The sequence below is a fragment of the Gambusia affinis genome, linkage group LG06 (assembly GCF_019740435.1).
Source record: "Gambusia affinis linkage group LG06, SWU_Gaff_1.0, whole genome shotgun sequence".
NCBI lineage: Eukaryota > Metazoa > Chordata > Actinopteri > Cyprinodontiformes > Poeciliidae > Gambusia > Gambusia affinis.
Window position 1 is genome coordinate 22,353,365 of NC_057873.1, and position 19,594 is coordinate 22,372,958.

The 19,594-nt window shown below is 39.4% G+C and overlaps 2 protein-coding genes across 3 annotated transcripts in view; both read left to right on the forward strand.

The window, feature by feature from the left end:
* The first annotated feature begins 10,171 nt into the window (after window positions 1-10,171).
* Window positions 10,172-10,896, forward strand: LOC122833261 (late histone H2A.2.2-like). 2 transcript variants are annotated; one of them, XM_044120709.1, is made up of 2 exons: window positions 10,172-10,269; window positions 10,378-10,896. In XM_044120709.1, the coding sequence occupies exon 2, from the start codon at window positions 10,385-10,387 to the stop codon at window positions 10,799-10,801; it is 417 nt and encodes a 138-aa protein (XP_043976644.1). In that variant the 5' UTR covers window positions 10,172-10,269; window positions 10,378-10,384; the 3' UTR covers window positions 10,802-10,896. The 2 variants fall into 2 exon arrangements, with proteins under 2 accessions (XP_043976644.1, XP_043976645.1); XM_044120710.1 differs by having other exon boundaries at window positions 10,260-10,278.
* A 2,369-nt stretch (window positions 10,897-13,265) lies between these two features.
* The window catches only part of ppp1r37 (protein phosphatase 1, regulatory subunit 37), a 43,619-nt gene continuing 37,290 nt past the window's right edge, over window positions 13,266-19,594 (forward strand). The window contains exon 1 of the mRNA XM_044120711.1: window positions 13,266-15,050. Within this exon, the coding sequence (XP_043976646.1) occupies window positions 14,303-15,050 (748 nt within the window). The 5' untranslated portion in view covers window positions 13,266-14,302. The remainder of the gene's footprint in view (window positions 15,051-19,594) is intronic.

Below are 19,594 nucleotides of genomic sequence, written 5' to 3' on the forward strand. Positions count from 1 at the left end.
GTCAGTGTTCATGACTCAGTCATAAGACAAAACTGGGCAAATATCCACGAGAGAAGCCAAAACCACTAATGATTAAAAAGAATACAATGACCCATCTCACATTTCCCTAAAACCATCCCGGTAAGACTTTTGGGAAAATATTTAGTGAGCTAACGTTTTGGAAGGCATTCATCAGGCTCCAGACTAACACGGCACTTCAGAAAACCATCACAGGTGAAACATGGTGGTGGTGGTGGGATGGTCTGGTGCTGTTCTGCTGTTGTCTGGTCCAGAATGACTTTCACTAAGTGGAGGAAACTTAAATTTAGCTTTTCACCTGAAAATCCTGAAGAGGGTCAACATAGACCAGGGGTGACAAACTCGCTGTCCTGCAGTTTTCAGATGTGCCACAGGTACGAAACACTGGAATGAAGTGGCTTAATTACCTCCTCCTCTGTAGATCAGTTCTCCAGAGCCTTAATGACTTAATTATTCTACTCAGGTGTGGTGCAGCAGAGGCTCATCTAAAAGTTGCAGGACACCTTGAGGACTGGAGTTTGACACCTGTGACATAGATTGCGACCCTAAATCCAAGGTGCACTAAGATTTTTGCATTTTCTGGTTTCGCAATCTAATTCTTCAAAACAGAGTACAACAACAACAACAAAAAAATTCCACAGAAAAACTCCCTGCCAGTTGTTTGAGAAGCTTGTTGTTTCCATCTAGGGAAGCACAATCACTTATTATTTAAAAATGTAATTGCTCCCTAAAACTAATAACAGATTGGTTTGGAAGGTCTTTTTTTCCTTACGAAAAAGAAACCATCACTTAAAAAATTTGAGAGATGATCTAAAATTTACTGCTACATTTACCGGCTCACTAATTATGAAAAAGGAGGGGGGGAAATGTAGCCTAAGATAATGTAAAATATCACCTGCTGGGTTAAATGCATATTTTTATTACTTTCCCAGGTGTATTTCCTCTGTCTGCTATTAATATCTCTCTTTTCCTCTGGTGCTACTATAGTACAAACTTCCTTCTGATTTAAAATCCAGCGTTTAGAGACAAAATCTCCCCCCCGCCCTGTCAAACCGAGATCAGTGGCTAACTGGAAGCCATGCTTTCTTTAAATAAAAACAAGCTGCCACGTGGTCATAAAAATTCCCAAAAACCAGATCTGATTCAACATCAGGTGTGTGTGAACTCACATGAGTGTGTGGGGATACTGTGCACCTCACATTTGGCAGATTGCAACACCAGCTAGCGAGGAAGGAAGCGGAAAGAAGCCAGCCAAGAGGCCATGGAGCGTTTCCATCCGAACACTTACGGGACATCGGCAGAGTCTGTTGTAGTAGTGAGCGCTCTAGCAGGTGTCTGCATTATATGTGTTTTGAAGATGGCTGGCAACGAAGTTCAGTGAGAATCACGTCAATATTTTTTTACTTATCATGAAGTAGTATTATGTTTTAGTTGGAGGGGGAGACGCCGAGCAGGAGACGTCCTGATTGTGGTTTGGTAACAGGATGGAAACACTAAAAACATGTCTTATAAACATCCCTCACAGTCCATTTGAATTCATTTATTTAGGAAGCTGTTCAGGAACTCGCGGCTGGGAGGGTTGACTCCATTAAATCACCAACAATGGCAACAAGAGCGGGAGGAAGGGTGAGTGCATCCATTATGTCAACATAGACAACAGAAGAGATGGCAAGAATACAAAGAAAGTCAACAATTATATTAGAAACCCCAACATGAAAGTTCTTATTTTGCTTTACAGGGTATTAATTAAAGCCGCAATATGTGATTTTTATGAAAAACATCATTTCTGCAAAACTGTCATCATGTTGCGTCAGTATAACATGAAACAGATCATCTGTGGAAAACAATTGAGCTCCTCTGCCTTCTCCCATTGGCAGAAATGTACCGCTCGCCATCAGAAACAACCAATCAGAGCCTGGAGGAGGATCTTAGAGCTGTCAATCACATTTGTGTACATGCTGCAGCTGTGCACATGACGGAAAAACAACTTAGTGATGCAGAAAAACTGTTTATCTGCCAACATCGGTGGTCATGCTAATTTGCCCGAGCATTAATGATTGCAGAAAGAAGCCGGGGAAAACGCAACAATAATCATTCATTTTAATTAACTGGTCCATTCTCAACAACAGGATGACATTGTTTGTTTGTGCTTTTTAGCACAACTGAAGATGAGAACCACAGATTTTTGCACTAAAATCAAATTTCCGGTAATAAATATGTTGGTTTTTTGGGGGTTTTTTAAAGCATTTTTTTTGTTTGTTTAAATCATATTTTCTTGTTTCAAAATTTAATTTAAAAAGCATAAAATCTTGGTCTTTGTGTCAAATCAAATCCAGTCAGAGTTGTGACTATTATTTGCTAAACATTCCCAAATTTTACCCAAAATAAATTTTAGCACCGTCTATTGTAAGGAAGATACTGACTGTCAACAAAACCTCCAGAGAACCCCAAACGTCTTTCATGTACAGTGCCTATAAAAAGCATTCAAGTATGCAAATAAGTCATGATCAACAGAATTTGACTCTTTTGACAAAAAAAAAAAAAAACACAAAAAAGTCTTTCAATGTCAAAGTGAAAACTTATTTCTACAAAAAAAATGACAATGAAATAAAAATCTAACATAAATCAAGTGATTACATAAATATAGAGGAAGTGGTGAGTTATTTTTTATAGGCACTCTACTGGTAGTGACAGAAAGGAAATTGAGTTTTGTTTGTATACATTCCACTTTACTTTGACGCTCCTAAATAACATTTTGTGACTAATTACCTTAAGATGACATCTATTAAATGAACACAGGTCATTAATCAAAGAGACCAGAGTTAAGTCTGAACGAACTGCAGACATACAAGGCAGGAAAAAAGGCCTTTGTTGGAACAAAGCAAGAGATCCAGGTTGCAGTTTGGCACAAGAAATGTTACTGACGCAACAAAACACTTTGTATGATGAAAACTAAAACTGACAGCCACAATAAATTCAGTCCAAAATCCCAAAGTGCTTCACAACAAGAGCATACAAACTAAAACTTGAATAAAAAAGACAGCTGAAAGAGATAATCAATTACCAACACCTTATGAAAATGCATGCTGGAATACAGCATATCTACTGCACATTACTGCAAACATCTAAACTCCCACCAAACTCCTCCATGGTGACACATGGTAGTGGCAGCATCATGCTCTCAGCAGTAACAAAGAATCTTTTCGGGGTTGATCAGTGGAGATGACTGCAATGCAATCCTGTAAGAAAACCTGTTGCAGGTTGCAAAAAACCTAAGAACGTGTTGGAGTCATGACCTTCCAGCATGACAAGATCCCTAAACCTACAACCGGAACTGCAATGGAGTGGTTTGGATTTGTTAGAAATGGTCCAGTCAAAGTCCATGTCTAAATTCAACTGAGATTTTTATTGTATCTGACTGAGTTTATGATATTTGGAAGAAAAGAAAAAGCAAAAGTCTCTAGATGGGCAAAGCTGGTAGAGACACACCAGAGAAAGACTTGTTGTAAATAAAGTGATTCTACGTGGTTGTCTTTGTGCTGATCTATTTCTACCAAAACTTTCTCACGTGACTAAAGGTTGTGCAAGGTTTTGTGTAAAAATGTTGTCCTGTGAGCATCGACACTGCATACTAGTAACTTTCTGAGTAAAAACCTGACAATAGTTGGTGTCAAAGAAATAAGACTAAAGAGGCATTATGGGTTAAAATAAGTTGTCTGGTAAAGAAGATTATATTGTCATTATATATTGAGAAGCTGTTGTTGGATGGACGGTGACCTTGATGGCAACCTTGATCTCTCTCCTACCATCTTCTTCCTCCACCAGGTGGGAATGTGACCAGTTAGAGGAACGGGAGGGAACCACAGCCAGAAATGCCACTTCCTACATGCTGGTTCTCAGGGAAGTGGGAGGACTGGGAACAGGAAACTCCACTAAACACTTCACAGACAGACGGAAATGAATATTTAAAGAAATGAAGTGTGTAAATGCCTCTTGCTGTGTGTGTGCATGTGTTGGGTGATGAGGTACCAAGGGTGCATGGAGGAGAAAATCTAGACAGGAAGAGATTTACATGGAAAAAAAAAAAAAAAAAAAACGTGACATCCCGCCAAAACAAGTTATGGCTGAAAAAGGAAAAATGTGGGAGAAAGGAAAGAGCGAAAAACAGATGGAGGGATTAAAAGAGGGGAGGAATGGGAGTAAAGCACAGGTGGGATGGACAGATGGGTGTTTGGGTGGATGATGGAAAATCTTTTGCCCTTCATCCTTCCTCCTTCCTCAAATGACGTGGCAGAAGATCTGAGGGGACTGTGTTTCTCTTTAGCAAAACCCCGCATGTCTGATCCTGGTCAAAACCAGGTCAAGTCCTGCACTAATTGTGCATCTCACATATTCCGTCTTGTGATTTGAATTAAATGTATTTAATTATTAAATACATTTATGTGGCAGACATCAAAACTTTCTCCAGTCCTGAGAATGATGAAAATATAACGTAAACACTGGATAAACAAGAACCAGATACAAGTCAATATTTCTCAATAGTTTGTTTCTACTAGAGGGTGTAAAAGTAACAACACTAGGACCACTAACAGGTGATGTGAATAACACCAAATGTAGTCGGCTTGAATCATAAATCAAAGTTGCTGACTCTGTCTGAATGCCGACATTTTGTTTCGCGTCAAGCACTGTGAATAAAGATTTAGGACGTTAATGTGAAGTCAGGTTTGGGTGCAGGAACGGGCCCACACCTCCACCAAACCTCTAGTCACCCAGAAGTTTACTTATACCCAGTTCACCCATCCTTCACAGCCCTTCGCCTTCTTTCAACCCCACCCTCCCTGACCCTTCACCCATTCTCACCTCATCTTTCTTTCCCATCACCCTCTTTCTTGCCCCTGTTTCCTCGCCTTGTTCAGTTTCCACACGGCGGTGGCTGGGGGGTCCTGGGTGGGCTTGGGAAATCCATTTCCTGAGTCTCCCCTTCTCCCCTGATGACCCATTATCCTCACACCTAATCCATCCATCCCCACAAATCCTTTCTTCACTGAAGCTTTAAGCTCATGTCTTTGTGGCACGCTCCTGGCTGGTGAGTCCCGGTATTTTTGGATGTGTCTTTCGCTGCTCGTCGTCTCTAAATAACACTGTAGATTTTCAGGGTTTACTGGGGAAGCCAGATTATAAAAATCTGAAGTTGGTCCAAGAATTAAATTGAAACATGCAAGTTATATTTGTTCTTTCACATGACCATTACCTGGGAACTAATTTGTAAAAATCTGGAAAATCAGATATTTTCAGACTGAAATTGTGTAGGAATGCTGTTTGGACTTCAAATTTTTATTTTTTTTTCTCCCCTCCAGGGGGTCTTTTGTGGGCTCTAGTGTCCTTTATATGACAGTAGACTGACAGGAAGGTGGGGATGACATGCGGCAAAGATCGCCGGGTCCAGGAATCAAACCCGCGACGGCCGGGTCCAGGACTCAAGGCCTCCAAATGTGGGTTGTGCTATCCCCTACGCCACCACAGCACGCCCTTATTTGTTTTACTTTTTACATTGATAAACAATCAGAAAGACTTGGAGAACTTGTTCAAAATCTGTGATCAACAAGTTAATTGAACAATTTCTACACTAACTTTTGCAATTACGGTAGTTGTTTACTTTAAGTTTTCTAAGTTAGGTTTGGAGGTTACTTTACCTCTAGTTATATTTATTTAAGATTTAATTTATTCATCCAGGACAGACCCTGTGTGCTAAAATACAACACATACAAGAATCTTATATTCTGCTATCTCCCCTGATCTTTTGTTTGTTTGCTCGTCTCTAATAAACCTCTGAGGCCTGATCAGACTAAAGGGTCCTGGACACAAATCCGTGCCAAACTTTTCTTTAAAATAAATATCTGAATGTACTTCCTGCTTGACAACATGCACGTCTTTGTGCATGTTGTCCAAAATCCAAATAAATTACAGTGAGGTTTGTTGATGTAACCAAATAAAATGTGAAAAACTCAAAGTGAATGAAAACTTTTGCAAGGCTCTGCATGGCATGGTCCCTTTTAGCTGTGACTCGGTTGTTTCTCTTGAATTTTGTTGGGAACAAACTTGTTGGTCATCCTCAAAATTTTGTGTTTTTGTTAAAAAAAATAAATAAATTAAAAAAAAAACTCCCAACCTCAGTGCATGAGAAAATCCCAGCAATTAAAACCTTGCAAGCCCTAATTTAAATCTGCAAAAAGAACAATAAATGCAGTCACACAAATTCAGGACACAAATAACTTTCCTACTGTTGCAGGATCTCTGCAAATCTTCCTCTTGCTCTTAATGTCTGGTGCCACAATTTCAGCTATTATTAGTAAGTAACAAAACCTAGATGAATCCACTCAAGGTTTAATTCACAGTCCACTTACAATAACTTTTAAGTTAAATTCAAGTTGTCAAAGGGACCTGATACGTTCTTCCCTCTAATACTTTTAAATCTTCGTGTGTTAATGGTATCGGTGTAAATTAAGATTTTATGAACAAAAGAGTGTTAAAAGGCGGCTGAGTCATTCATTGCTGAAAGAGGTTAATAGCCACAGTGAATTTCCATCATGATGTGGTCACTTTCTGTCTAATATTGCCTAAGAAAATTGGTCGTAACTCAAAGATCTACAAAGGTGGGTTGTAATATGGAGTAGTCTCCACTCACTGAAGCAATTGTTGACCCTTGACGGAGCTAAACTGAGTTTGCGGAACAGCTTGTTACATTGTAGACGTCCGTTGAAAGCACATCCAGTGATGAGAAATAGTCTGCTGGGTTCAGCAAGTCTAAATATCTAAAACTTGAAGTCTGCGATACAGTTTTAATAAAGCAGTCATGAAGTGGTGCTTGTTTTAGCTCCATTGTTTCCTTAGCGAAGGGATTTAGTTAGAAGCCGTGGTGTCTGGTTTTGCCTTCAGTATCTGACTTTAATGATCATTTTGGCTCAATTCTTGTCCTCCTCTGTTCTTGCTTTCATCTTCAGTCTTCTCTCAGCAGCAGAACGTAGGCCTCAGTGTTAGTAGCTACTGTTGCTAATAAATACAGAAGGCCTTCAGACTTTATCCAGACACAAATCCTCTGGAGAACTGTGTGAAAACAAATGGTTTCCCTCAACGATGGCGACTGCCACGATGAAAAACTGCAGCTTGCAGTCTAATTCACAGGTCTGGTCCCTCAGCTGAGTGCAAATAAATTCTGTCAGGAAACAGCTCAATGTGTGTGCTGGCAATATCCGTTTCATAGTTGAAAGTCAGGCTGATGTGCGCTGGTAGCTAGCAGCTCTCGAGTCCCATCCCGTCCCGTCCTCCTCGTGTGAAGAGGATGTTGAGAGGTTAAACAGAATCACATTCAGTCTGTCCAAGGACGACCTGCTGGGAAGGTCTTTGCTTAATTTGTCTTCCTGCTGCTTTGTGATTGGCTCCTTGCCATACCTTAAAGTGAACGCAAACATTACAAATGTCTCAGGCTCTCTCCTCTCCGTCTCTCTATTGCAGGCCACTGGGCACAGAAGACAAGTGAAGCATCTGCTTCAATAAGAGCCCCAGTTGCACAGTTGGGAAAATAACTTGATTTACTTTTTTACCTTGCTCTACTTCACATTTTAAAATGACATTTCAATGTGTTTTGTGGGACAAATTAACACAATGTAACACACAAATTAACACATAACTGAAGTGGAGAGAGAATGATAAATAGTTTTGCCAAATTTCCCCACGACTGAAAAACTCGATGAGGTCAGGGTGGAAGGAGAGCATCTATGAACCTCCATTTTTATGTCCTGAAGTGGTTTAAGTTTTAGACTTTTTAACACATAAATGTGCTTCGATCAAAACCTTCCCATTGCTGATCTGGCTGTATGTTTAGCATTATTGCTCAGCTGGGATGTCAAACCCAATCCCAGTTTCAAATCTATGGCAGCTTCCTTTCTTCCAGGGTTATCCTGCATTTAGATTGATCCACATTCCCATCTACCCTGACCAGCCTTCCTGTCACAGCTAAATTAACGCCTTTTTAATAGCCTGATGCTGCATGATTTACTGTTGAGATTGTGTGTTAAGGGTGATGTGTTTCGTTAGTTTTCTTCCTCCTAGATCCTTTTTCATTTTGGGGTTTAGTCCAAAGAGTTCAGATTTGATCATATCTGATAAAAGTACCTTCTTCCATTTTTGATTTGTCCCATACATGGCTTGTGGCTGAAAGAAGGTTCTTTTACAGCTTTCTTTTAACAAAGGTTTTCTTGTTTGGATTTAGTCCGTGTGCGGCAGAGTTTTCTTAAAATATATCAAAATCAAGAATAAAAGCTGTCCTGCTTATGTTCTTCCACCTGAGCTGTATGTCTGTGCAGCTCCCCCAGAGTTGCAGTGGGTTGCGGAGCAACTTGGCAACATTTCCTGTGATGATCTTCTCAGTTAAAATAAATAAACTGTAGCTGTTCTATAAACTCGTTTGCTTTTTTGGATACCTTTGCTGAGTTGAATTTACTTTTTTAAATAAGTCAAACTGATACGAACCTCTACTAAAACAAACATTATCTGAGGAAGCTTCAAATTGAAGTACATGATTATATATGAGGATTATTTTAAAACAGTAACTAGAGGAACCCTAAACAAATACTTATGGATTCTAATGAGGGTTTTTTTTTCCAGATTATGAACACCTTTTGAAAATAACAGCCTTTAAGCGGGTATTAAAATTACTTTTTATTAAGCTCATGTTTCTGTTGTGAAACGTTTTACCGGTGTGATGCAATCTAATCTTAAATGTCGCGGTTTTGTTGGCTGTAAGCTGAAAATCATCGTTATTAACATTTTTTAAAAAAAGACTTAAAACATCAGTTTGTGTTTAATTAATCCATATGATGTGCTTCACTTTGCGAATTGTGTTACTGGAATAAATTAACTTTTCCTTAATGTCAAATTTATTGAATTAGTCTGTGTACTACGCTGAGCAGGAGATGACTCATCTTTGCAGCAAACAGCTGATCAGTAAGTACATCACATACTCAGACACAGCAGACCCAAAGTCCAGGCTCGTGACATCAATGAGTGTAAATTTATAAGTGATCAATCTTTAAGCAAGACAAATGTAATAGAATAAAATATTAAAGAGAGAGGACTCAGGTAAATATGTGTGGTTCAATGCTGCCATCTACTGTTGGTTCTCTTATTTGCATCAGTCTGCAATCTCCCTTGCAGATGTAGAAGTCAACAGGTCCAAACAGCTTATTCTGCAGCAGACTGTTTCGTGATGTTTGTTTAAGTCGACAATGATAGAAGTTTGAAGATACAATTGGCAAGTTAACAATTTATTATCTTAGCGATTTACTAATTGCAGTAAGATGACGTTCCATGCCTCCAGTTGCAGTTGTTACATGGGGTTGTGATGGTCACTCTGGAACGACAGCAAGCTAAAACTGATGCAACAGTGTTCACAGAGGGTCAAAGTCAGGTCTACTAGGACGTCAATGACATGATGCAGGGTGAAATCTGGTTCTTAAAAGGGCTGGCCACTGGCTGCAAAATAGCAGGATTATATCACTCTGCTCTGAAACTTTCTCTTATAATAAGAATCTTTAGTTTTCCAGCGATGGAGATGTCATTTCACATCATCAAACTGCCACTACCAAAAGTTATTTGGCTCCGACAGAGAGGATTTTGTTTATTTTTCTTGGGTACGACTCAGTTTAAGGAAAACATATTTTCCTTAAACTGTGACCCCATTCATTTCTATTATGCCAACAACAAAAACTAATCAGCCTAACACAGCTTCTCTTAATTTATGTCCTGAGTTAAGATGCATTTCAGAAAATACTACAAAACAATGAAAGTACATAAAGTAACATAAATGTGAAACATCTCATTTGCATCACCTGAGTTACCGTACATACGGTTTCTGTTCACACTATTGGCAAGAATGCAGCAAACAGCTGATCAGTAAGTACATCACATACTCAGACACAGCAGACCCAAAATCCAGGCTCGTGACATCAATGAGTGTAAATTTATAAGTGATCAATCTTTAAGCAAGACAAATGTAACAGAATAAAATATTAAAGAGAGAGGACTTTTATGAATTCAGGTTTTGTCAGTTACAATAGATTTTTTTAAATCAATTGGTTTGCACAGGTGTCTCAATGTCTTCAGGTGACAACAATCAACTCATTAACTTGGTTGAGTTAAAAGCTGCTTTCTGGGTTCAGTCTGTAGCTGAGCTCTCCTGTGGAAGCGTTCCGAGTGAGTTGGGTATAAGTGAATGGCTTAATAAGAGTTTAAAGTTGTTTAAGAAACAGTTTGAGGTGTGTTTTGATTTCTGAGCCTTGTTGTGTGTTTCTTTGAATCCAGCCAAACGATGTCCGGCCGAGGAAAGAAAGCCGCATCCAAGCCAAAATCTGCGGTGTCCCGTTCCTCCAGAGCAGGACTCATTTTCCCAGTGGGCCGCGTTCACAGGCTGCTCAGAAACGGCAACTACGCAGCGAGGGTTGGCATCGGCTCTGCTGTGTACCTCTCGGCCGTCTTGGAATATCTCTCCGCTGAAATCCTGGAGCTGGCTGGAAACGCCAGCCGTGAAAACAAGAAGCAGCGCATTGCGCCGCGCCACATCTTGTTGGCTGTGAAGAGCGACGAGGAGCTCAAAATTTTACTGGCAGGGGTCACCATCTCAGACGGTGGGGTGGTGCCAAACATTCATTCAGCACTCCTGCCAAAGAAGACCATAGGTCCAAGGGAAGATCCAACTCCCAAAAATGTCCAATCTCAAGAACTTTAATTGTGGCAGACTGAAAGTCTTGTTTTGATCAAATTTGTAATATTCTTAAACCTTTATACTTGAACCTATTAAAGCTTAACCTGTATTAAACTTCAGTTTGAAGAGCTCTGTCCAAAATACAAAGCCTGAACTAGGAAATGACTCAAACTAGTTACATGTGCGCTCTAATATAATCCAGACCACAGCGAGGTGCACAGTGTTCAGAAACTTGAAGGATCCTTGATGTGTTGTGGCATGATTGGCTCGAGTTCATACACCCTCCACCCATGGGAGGCGGTGTGGCTGTTGAACGGTGCTACAGCTAACCTTGTGAAAAGTTGACTAGGGCACAGACTGCTTATGAGGTCTGGAGTTGCTGCATTAAGCACTGCAGAGCGCCAGGGTTTGAGCTTCAGAAAACAGATTGCTCAGTGGTTAAATGTGGGTGGAAGGCTATTGTGCATTTCATTTGGCACTCAGTGTCCCAAAGTAAGGAACAGTGGGGCTGCTTGTGGTCCAATGTGATCTTTCCACAGTCCGCTTTAAACTGCCATGACTCTTGCTGGTGTCGGTGCATTTTGACTCCATCTGAGCACTCTCATGAGTTTTATAGGAATACTCATTTCATTTTCCTGCAGGACTTGGGACCTGCTCTTCCCCCTGACAAAATTACTGTACCTAAACCTTTGCCCATATCCTTAGAGGTCCTATATTGGCCTAAAAGGACATAAAGGGGAGTCCTAGCTTAGGAGTGATTTAGTCATTGCTGAAAGCAACTTCTAGCGAGGCGTTGAAAGAAATTTTCAAGTGAGGTGTGTGTGTGTGTGTGTGAGACGCTGTCTTCTAGGCACCGTTAGATGCACCAAAACAAAGAAAAAACTCTGGCAAGCAATTGATAGAAATAAAACAACACAATCTAGACTGGATTAAGAAAAGTGACATAATAAAATGATGCTACATTTAATTGCCACACTGCATCAACATGTTTGCCATTGTCTTATTTACAAACCAATCATTGTTTATGTCAAAGCTTCTCACTATTCTGGACATTTTACTCGTCTATTTCTGAGGTCACAAACCTTTTCACAACTGAGTTGTACTTCATGAGTACCAAGTAATATGAAGGCCTACTAGTTTGATTAACTTTTTAACTGAATTATTGGGGGAAAAAATAAATAAATTGGCTGCATCAGTACATCCCTCATCTAGGTAACGAAGTGTATATTCCTTGGAAGATTTCTAAAGTCAGATTGTCGTCTTTCATTTTGAAGGAGAAAAACAAAACCTTGCAGGTTATTAAACTTAACAGGTATTTTGCCACAGTGACCTTATAAGGCAAAATCACTGCAACAGATAATCAACCCAAACAGTTCTCTTTTTTGTACTTCAATGTTTCTTTTTAATGTAGTACTAAAATTTTACATTTATTCTTTGAATGGGTTTCTTTTTAAAAGTGTATTTCTTACATTTGTGTCCTTTATTTTCCTGCGAAGAACATTGAATTTACCATGTGCTTGTGTGAAGTTATACAAATAAACTTTTTATCAGAGGTGGATATTCACTAGTTCAGTAATATTTTTTGGGGGGAAAAAAAGTACTTTTTACTTTTACTTGAGAATGAATGCTATACAATGTTTTCTATAGCAAATGTTCTGGCTGCTTTACTCACTGTAGGTAATTACACTGGATGAAGAACAAAGATATTTTAGCCAACAATGCGCCAGACATAAAAACACACCAACACTTTATGTTCAGGTGAGTTTTGTTGTTTTTACTCAAGCTTCATTGTTCTAAAGTCGCCACCTGCTGAGCTCTTTGGAGATAAGGTGAAAGAAAACTTTATATATTGACACTGGAACTCCCTTACCCTATCACTAGCTATTGTAAGACTTTGTTTTGTATAGTTTATGCTAACAATACCATAATTACAAAATGACAGATTCAAGCTGTAGTAACACATTTGCAAATCAAATAATTTGTCCTGTTTGAATTCATTTTGTTATTTTGTTATTTGTGTGTTCTATTTTCTTACTAGTTTTGTCTTTAAAGTATCTGAATTTGCACACAAATTTATATTTTTCTGTCTGATTATTTATTGTTTAAATATTTAGCCAAGTGTTATAATCAGTTAGTACTCGAATAGAGTTGTTTAACAATTACTCTCCACTGTGACTTGAGTAATTTTATGGATGACAACTTTCCTTCTGTCTTTCCTTTCACTTTCTTTCTCTCATTCCTTTCTTTCTTTATTCATTTCTCTCTCTTTATTTCTTTCTTTTTTATTTTTTTTAATTAATGTATTTATTTCCTTGCTTCTTTTTTCTTTTGTCCTTCATGTACTGAAAGATAGCATTCTCCTAGAAGCATGGCGTCTGGATACTTTGATATCAACTGTGCATTTGACTTTTATTGTATCAAAAGTTGAAACGTTTTTAACTTCGAAGAGCATTCACTATTATGTGATACAATCGCATGCCATACTGGTGCGTTAGCTAAACGTTCCTTGTGTACGTTCTGTTACGTGCTGACGTATGACGAGTGCACAACAAACAGTTGTTGGACTTCAACAGGCTAGCGAAGGAGAACGTTGGACAAAAAAAAAAAGAACAGGCTCAGCTGACTCCTCCCGGAGCCGGAGATACAGCAGAGAGCTAAATGGTGGGAATATCGTAGCCATAGTCTTCCAACCGTAAGCAGCGGTAGTCTCGGTGCGTTTCCTGAGCGCTGAGCTTAGCCACCGAGGCATGTTCATTGCTCGGAGTGTGACGCCTGTTTTTTCCGCCGCCGCTGGCTGAGGGTTGTGATGCGAGCAGAGAGAGTTGCGCCACGACAGAGGGCGAGACCAAGATTTGCGGAGGGAATATATTTCACCTTCTTCTCACGGAAGAATGAACTTGGAGAAACTGTCGGGTTGGTGTAAAGAAGCAGGCATGCTACCCTACTCGGGCCTGGACGTCATTGTTGGACAACTTTAGCAAGCTAGCAACGCGTTAGCTCGCTTTAATTCACGTTGATGACTTGGCTCCTTAAGCTCCCTGAGCGACCTGTTCGTTTTAGTAGATTGGCCTGGCCCTGTTTGTTCCTGCCAGTAATATGCTGACTACCAGGGAGACGTTATTCCCCCCTAAACGAAGCAATAAGATAGGACTGCCAGAAATTTAGCGCTTACCTGTGCGTTCATAGTTAGGCTGTATAGTTTGGTTTATGAACAAGTGCAGACAACAGTAGCGTTTTGCACGGAAACAAACGATTTCTTGTTAAATGACATTTCAACAAAATTGCACTTTATTTAGTTAAAGCTTTTGACAACATTTGACGGTTGTTTGTTGAAGTATATTATTTTCACATCGAAAACAAAATACAAGCATAGATAGATAGATAGATGTTTCTCACACACTTGAATGACCAAAACGGGAACTCATCAGCTTTAAAGTTAGAGAGAGAAGCTTGTCTGTTCCAGGTGGTCACTGTCTTACCTGCTGACCATACAGTGTGCAACAGTTTGCAAGCTGAAATGTAAACATGAATTTCGAGGAGCAGCATCTAGATTTGTGTAATGTCAAGACAAAGGCCAACGTGGACGATGATCATAACACTACCAACAACACAGAAGCGGTCACCCCTCGTATTTCTGAACTGATGACAGACAGTGACTTAGAGAAACAAGCCAGTGTTCCTACAGAGGCCTCTGAAACCTACCTTATGCCTCAGCTCACTGACAATCTCCAGACAGCTGAGGAGGACAACCAAGATACACTGGAAATTGATGTAGTCAATGGAAATAAAAAGAGCAGTGCCCAGGACACCCCTGCTGTAGATAATCCCACTGACTTGATCTCATCTAACAATGAGCACCACAAGATTGTTATGGTGGAGGAGGTGAACATGAAGGAGGACAGGGACAGCAACTCTGCACAAGCTGTTGTGGAGGCAGGGGACGATGGCGTGGACATGGACATCGGGGTGGATCTGAGTCTGGACGAGAGTGGGGTGCTGGAGGCCGAGTCTGCGAACGCCACGTCGATCTCAGACAACGCTTTGAACTCCAAGTCCAGTCCTCGGGACGTCCCAGCCGGCAGGACAGCAGAGGGCCAGACAAATGCAATCCAGACGTGCAGCACCGAGGCGTCTGCCGCTGATCAAGCGGGACTGTATCCCTTGGTGGAGGAGGGGGAAGAGAAACACAAACAGAGTGGAAAAAGGGTGACATTTCCTACAGACGACAACATTGTTTCTGGAGCGGTGGAGCCGAAGGACCCCTGGAGACATGGTAGTACTTGTCATTTTCTGCATGTCTGTATCTGTAAATGAACTTTTCTATTTACTGTGCTGTCATTAAGGCCGTTTGAGACGTGTCGGTTCACCAGGGACCTAACGACAGATGCACCACTCCTTTTTTTTGTTGTTCTTGGATGTGCCTTTTTTCTTTTGGAGACTTTTAAGAGAACATTTTCTCGATTTCAATTTCTAGCTGATTAGTTGATGCATTTGTAGCATTTTTTATTATTATTATTATTATTATTTAGCTGCAGTTTATTTAGCCATTATCTCTTTTAGGCATTGGCAACTTCATATCAGCATATGCCAAGAATTTTAAGTTAGGATTTGAAAACCACCCAAATTAAAAATAACAAAAATAGTCAATGTAAGACGGGGCCAATGTAGCTGGCGTCTTTTTCCAGTCAAAAAGTGCACGGGGGAAAGTTGTTTTCCTCCTTCGTCTCTTTGCTGCACACTGCCAATCAGCAGGCTGAGAGAACACTGCTACACTTTGTCCTTCACAAAAAAATAAAACAAAGTTGGTTGTTTGGGAATATTTTCAGTTGTAGAAAAACATTCGTAGTTCTATTGTGAAAACTAAAGAAGCACTCTATTTAGGATGGCAAAGTTTCAGAGGTACAGTTAAGCTACATTGCAGCAAACTACAATAATTAGGAGGTTTTATTTTAGCAGGAATGAAAATCAGTTTTTTATTTTTTTAATAAAAGAAATTTGATTAGGTTACGTTACAGATTTCCATTTAAAAGTTCATGGCTGCACTCCGGGAGTCGCAGCTAGAAAGATCCGGTTCAAAACGGATCCGTCCAGTGTATGAAACCACAATCATCCACATATCAACAAAGATTTGGTTATGTTAATTTAAGGTAAGATTAGAAAGCTGTTGGGGAGATTGTGGTGATATAGAAGAAAGATGTATTCATGAGCATTCAATTATTGAAGTAATTATTTAACTAGTTCTTAGCAGACTCTAAAAAAGGCCATTTGCTGAAAACAACAACAGAGTCGTAATTAAGCCAAAACTGGACAAAAATATAGAAAATGTGCCTGTAGGTTGAAAAACCTTTTTTGACTGTAAATATATTCCACCCAAAACTCATAAAGTTATATTTTTAGCTTCACCTGGTTCAAATTCTTTAAGAAAAATCTCCTATTAATCTCCTTTTGTTATCCAATTATTAATAAAAAAAAAAAAAAAGATCAGCAGATTCGTAGAAGGCATTTTTTAGCTGCAGATGCATCCTTTACTACAAGTGATCAAACTACACGAGGGCTTTCTATGCATTTTAGGCAATAACATGTTTTTCTTATATAAAAGGAAATGTCAGTATTTACATCTTTTAATTGGTTGAATTAGAAAAAAATCTACAGAAACTTTTTTTTAACCGATTAATAATCAAAATAATTACTCACATAATCTTTAGTTGTAGTTCTAATCAATATTATTATCACCCTACTATCACGCAGCACTAGCTTAAAACGTTCCTTCGCATATCTCACGTTGTCCGTTAAAATTTTGACGGCTCGATGAATGTAGTCTTTCATCCCAAAAAGGTGTGTTAGTGTGTTAGTCTTAAGGAGAATTCCTCCTTTGTGTCTTTCGTCACAGCTGCTGCTTTGTCAATCTGCTGTTTAATCCTCAGGGAGCATCCAAGCCCCCACCCCTACTTAAAACAACTACTAATAGGTAAAGAACATAATAGGTTTTCTGGCTTTCCTGCACTCGGAAAAGGTCAAAGCATAACTCCATATCCAAGTATGGCGGCGCGGCTCGCAGCGAGCGCTTTGAGCGAATCCCTCCACTCCTTGAGGTGTGCCATTTTACCACAGTAGGTTCCTGTTTGTTCAGCGAATGTATACTTTGGAAAACTGAGGATGTGGCACTGCCTTTACTTAGACACATAGGGAACCCAGTGTGTGGTGTTACAATGAAGGAAATCTCCGTAAAAGGTTTTTGGAGGGAATTGCTTTTTTTGTGTGAAGGACCTAAGTATTTATCAGAGAGACTTTTTTTTTTTCCAGTCAATTTGTACATTTTGTCTTTACCTAAAGCTGAACACGCTTTTATCTACTTTGTTTTTGTTTATATTTTGGACGCTGGTTCCTTACACACGTAGCAGGACAGGCTTTGCTTTAACAGTAGCTTTACAGTGGCCAAGCTGGAAATTTGTGTGTGACTCACACGTTCTTTCATCTGGTGTCAACAAAGGACACCATTTACTAAACAGCCTTCACAGGCCTAATGTGAAAACTGTTGTTTGCTCACAGTAATGTGACTGCCGTTGGCATAGTTACACACTTGGTTGGTTTAAGACGATCGCATACGGTGTCAAGCACACCGCTGACCTCATGATTGCAGTGTGTTTGTGACCTCCATCATCTAGAAAACACAGTCCGTATTCGGTTTGAAATGATCAAACAGCCGCTAGAAAAACAGATAAGCCCTTATCCATTCATCGAATCACACGTAGCTGCTTCTGACTGTGAATTCTGCCACAGTAAAGTACTTTAGCATGTTAATGCATGTAAATAGCCCTGCTGCTTTTGAAGGTTTAGTCCAAATCACGTGGCCAGCTTAGTTTTAAATTAAAATGCCAGTTTCCTGCGAGTATTGGAGCAAAGTTTGTCCCTTAACAAGTTTTTCTGGCTTTGTGCAAAACAAGACAAATACCTCACACACACTGAACCGCAGCTCTGGATATTTTATCAAACACCTTTATCTCGTAGCTGGTTTAAGTTCCAAAGTTCTTCCCGGCTGAGTGTTGATATGAAGGCAGAGTCAGCTGACGGCTGTGAAGTTGGTCATGCAGTGCTTTGCTTGCACTTTTTACTGAATGGGATATCTATAAAGTTTAGAAAATATCATGGAAATACAATAAAAGTTGTACTAAGCTCACATCTTATTGTTTAATCAATAAGATGTGATTGACCTACAATAAAGCTTTTTAAAATTTGTGCAAAGGGGGGGGGGGTGACTCTGTCACATTTAAAAATTGTTGTAAAAATAAAAAGCAGAATCAACAGGATTTGAGCTGACATACCACTTGATACCTGTTTTTGGTCTACTGTCTAAGTTTGAGGTTAGTAAGGCAGTCTAGATATCCAATTGATTAATTGATACATCGGATCTGGACTTCCCTAGTCCAGATCCGATGTCAAATTACGACACTTTGTCATAATTTGCAGCTATCTCACAAAGTATTAGATATATATATTAGATAAATATTAGACTTATTAGCAACCAGTCACTGCTAACACCTGGAAAATCACTTTAATATTGTCTTTGTATGTTTACACAGGAATGGAGAGGACATTAGCTCAGATTAATGGAATAAATTCTCTGTTTCTAATTAATCATTACAATCCAATAGGGATGCACCAATAGAAAAATTAGGGCAGCTATCAATTTCCAAAATTAATATAAATTTTTTTGGCTGATAACTTGTTTTGGCCAAGTGCCAATATTTTTATAATGAGTACACTGAAAAAACCGACCACACTTCTGGCATAACGTCTCTGCTTCAGGAAACAAACCCCCCATCCTGTCTGCGTCACTGTCACATGTCCAAACACATAACAGTGAAACTCAGCCTGAAGCAGGCGCACAAACAACTACAACATGTAAATAAACAACGGTTGGTAATATCGGCCTGGTTTTACTTATCGTACCAATATGTTACAAACATGACTAACTGTGCTTGTAATTTATCAAATGAAATGTTTTCTTCATTTGTTAAGGCTCTTTCAAAGGCTACCTAACTATGCTAGTTTTTTTTATATATGGTTTAACTAGTTTTTCTTTTATATTCATCTTCAGCTAATGTGATGCAGTTTGATGAGGTTGTCACCAACAGACTGACTTCTGCCGAGTTTTACCAATCTTTATTTCTCCGGCTTTACGTTTTACATCTAGAGGACGTCCTGCTTTTACCCATCGTACCAGATGGTTTAAGTTGCTATGTAACTTCAGAAGAATTGCATAAACCTGCTTAGAAATAGCTTCTACAGTCATCTACTCAAGTTAATTATTTAAAGAAGAGGGTTTTATTAAATTATCTTAATATTTTTTAATACCAAATCTTTTAAGTCCAATTATTCTAAGATAAAGTCCAGGTCTGTATCATTAGTTTTATTTAAACTCTCTGAAAGCTTCTGTGTGGTGTCAGTAGGCTTTAGCACAGTGGCACAATAGATCCAGCTTTGTTGGCTCCCTTCACTATAAGATCCTTCACAAACATATTAGTTTCATCCACACAGCGAGTTTCTGCTGCGAATTCTGGTTAAAGAATTAGATTGGTATGAAGAAGCTGATGAAAAGCAGATATCATGACTTTATCTGAGCCATAAAAGGAGTTTCTGAATGGAGTAAACTTCGTCTGGGTTGCCATTTAAAATAAACACTTGGTTTAGTATCTCAGGGGAGCAGAAGGAAGCAGCTGGGGTGTTGAATTTCCATGCCCTCTTGGTACTTTTGTTTCCTGCCTTGTTGTCAGGGTTTGTGTTATCAACAAGCACAACCTGTGGGTGTAAGAGAGG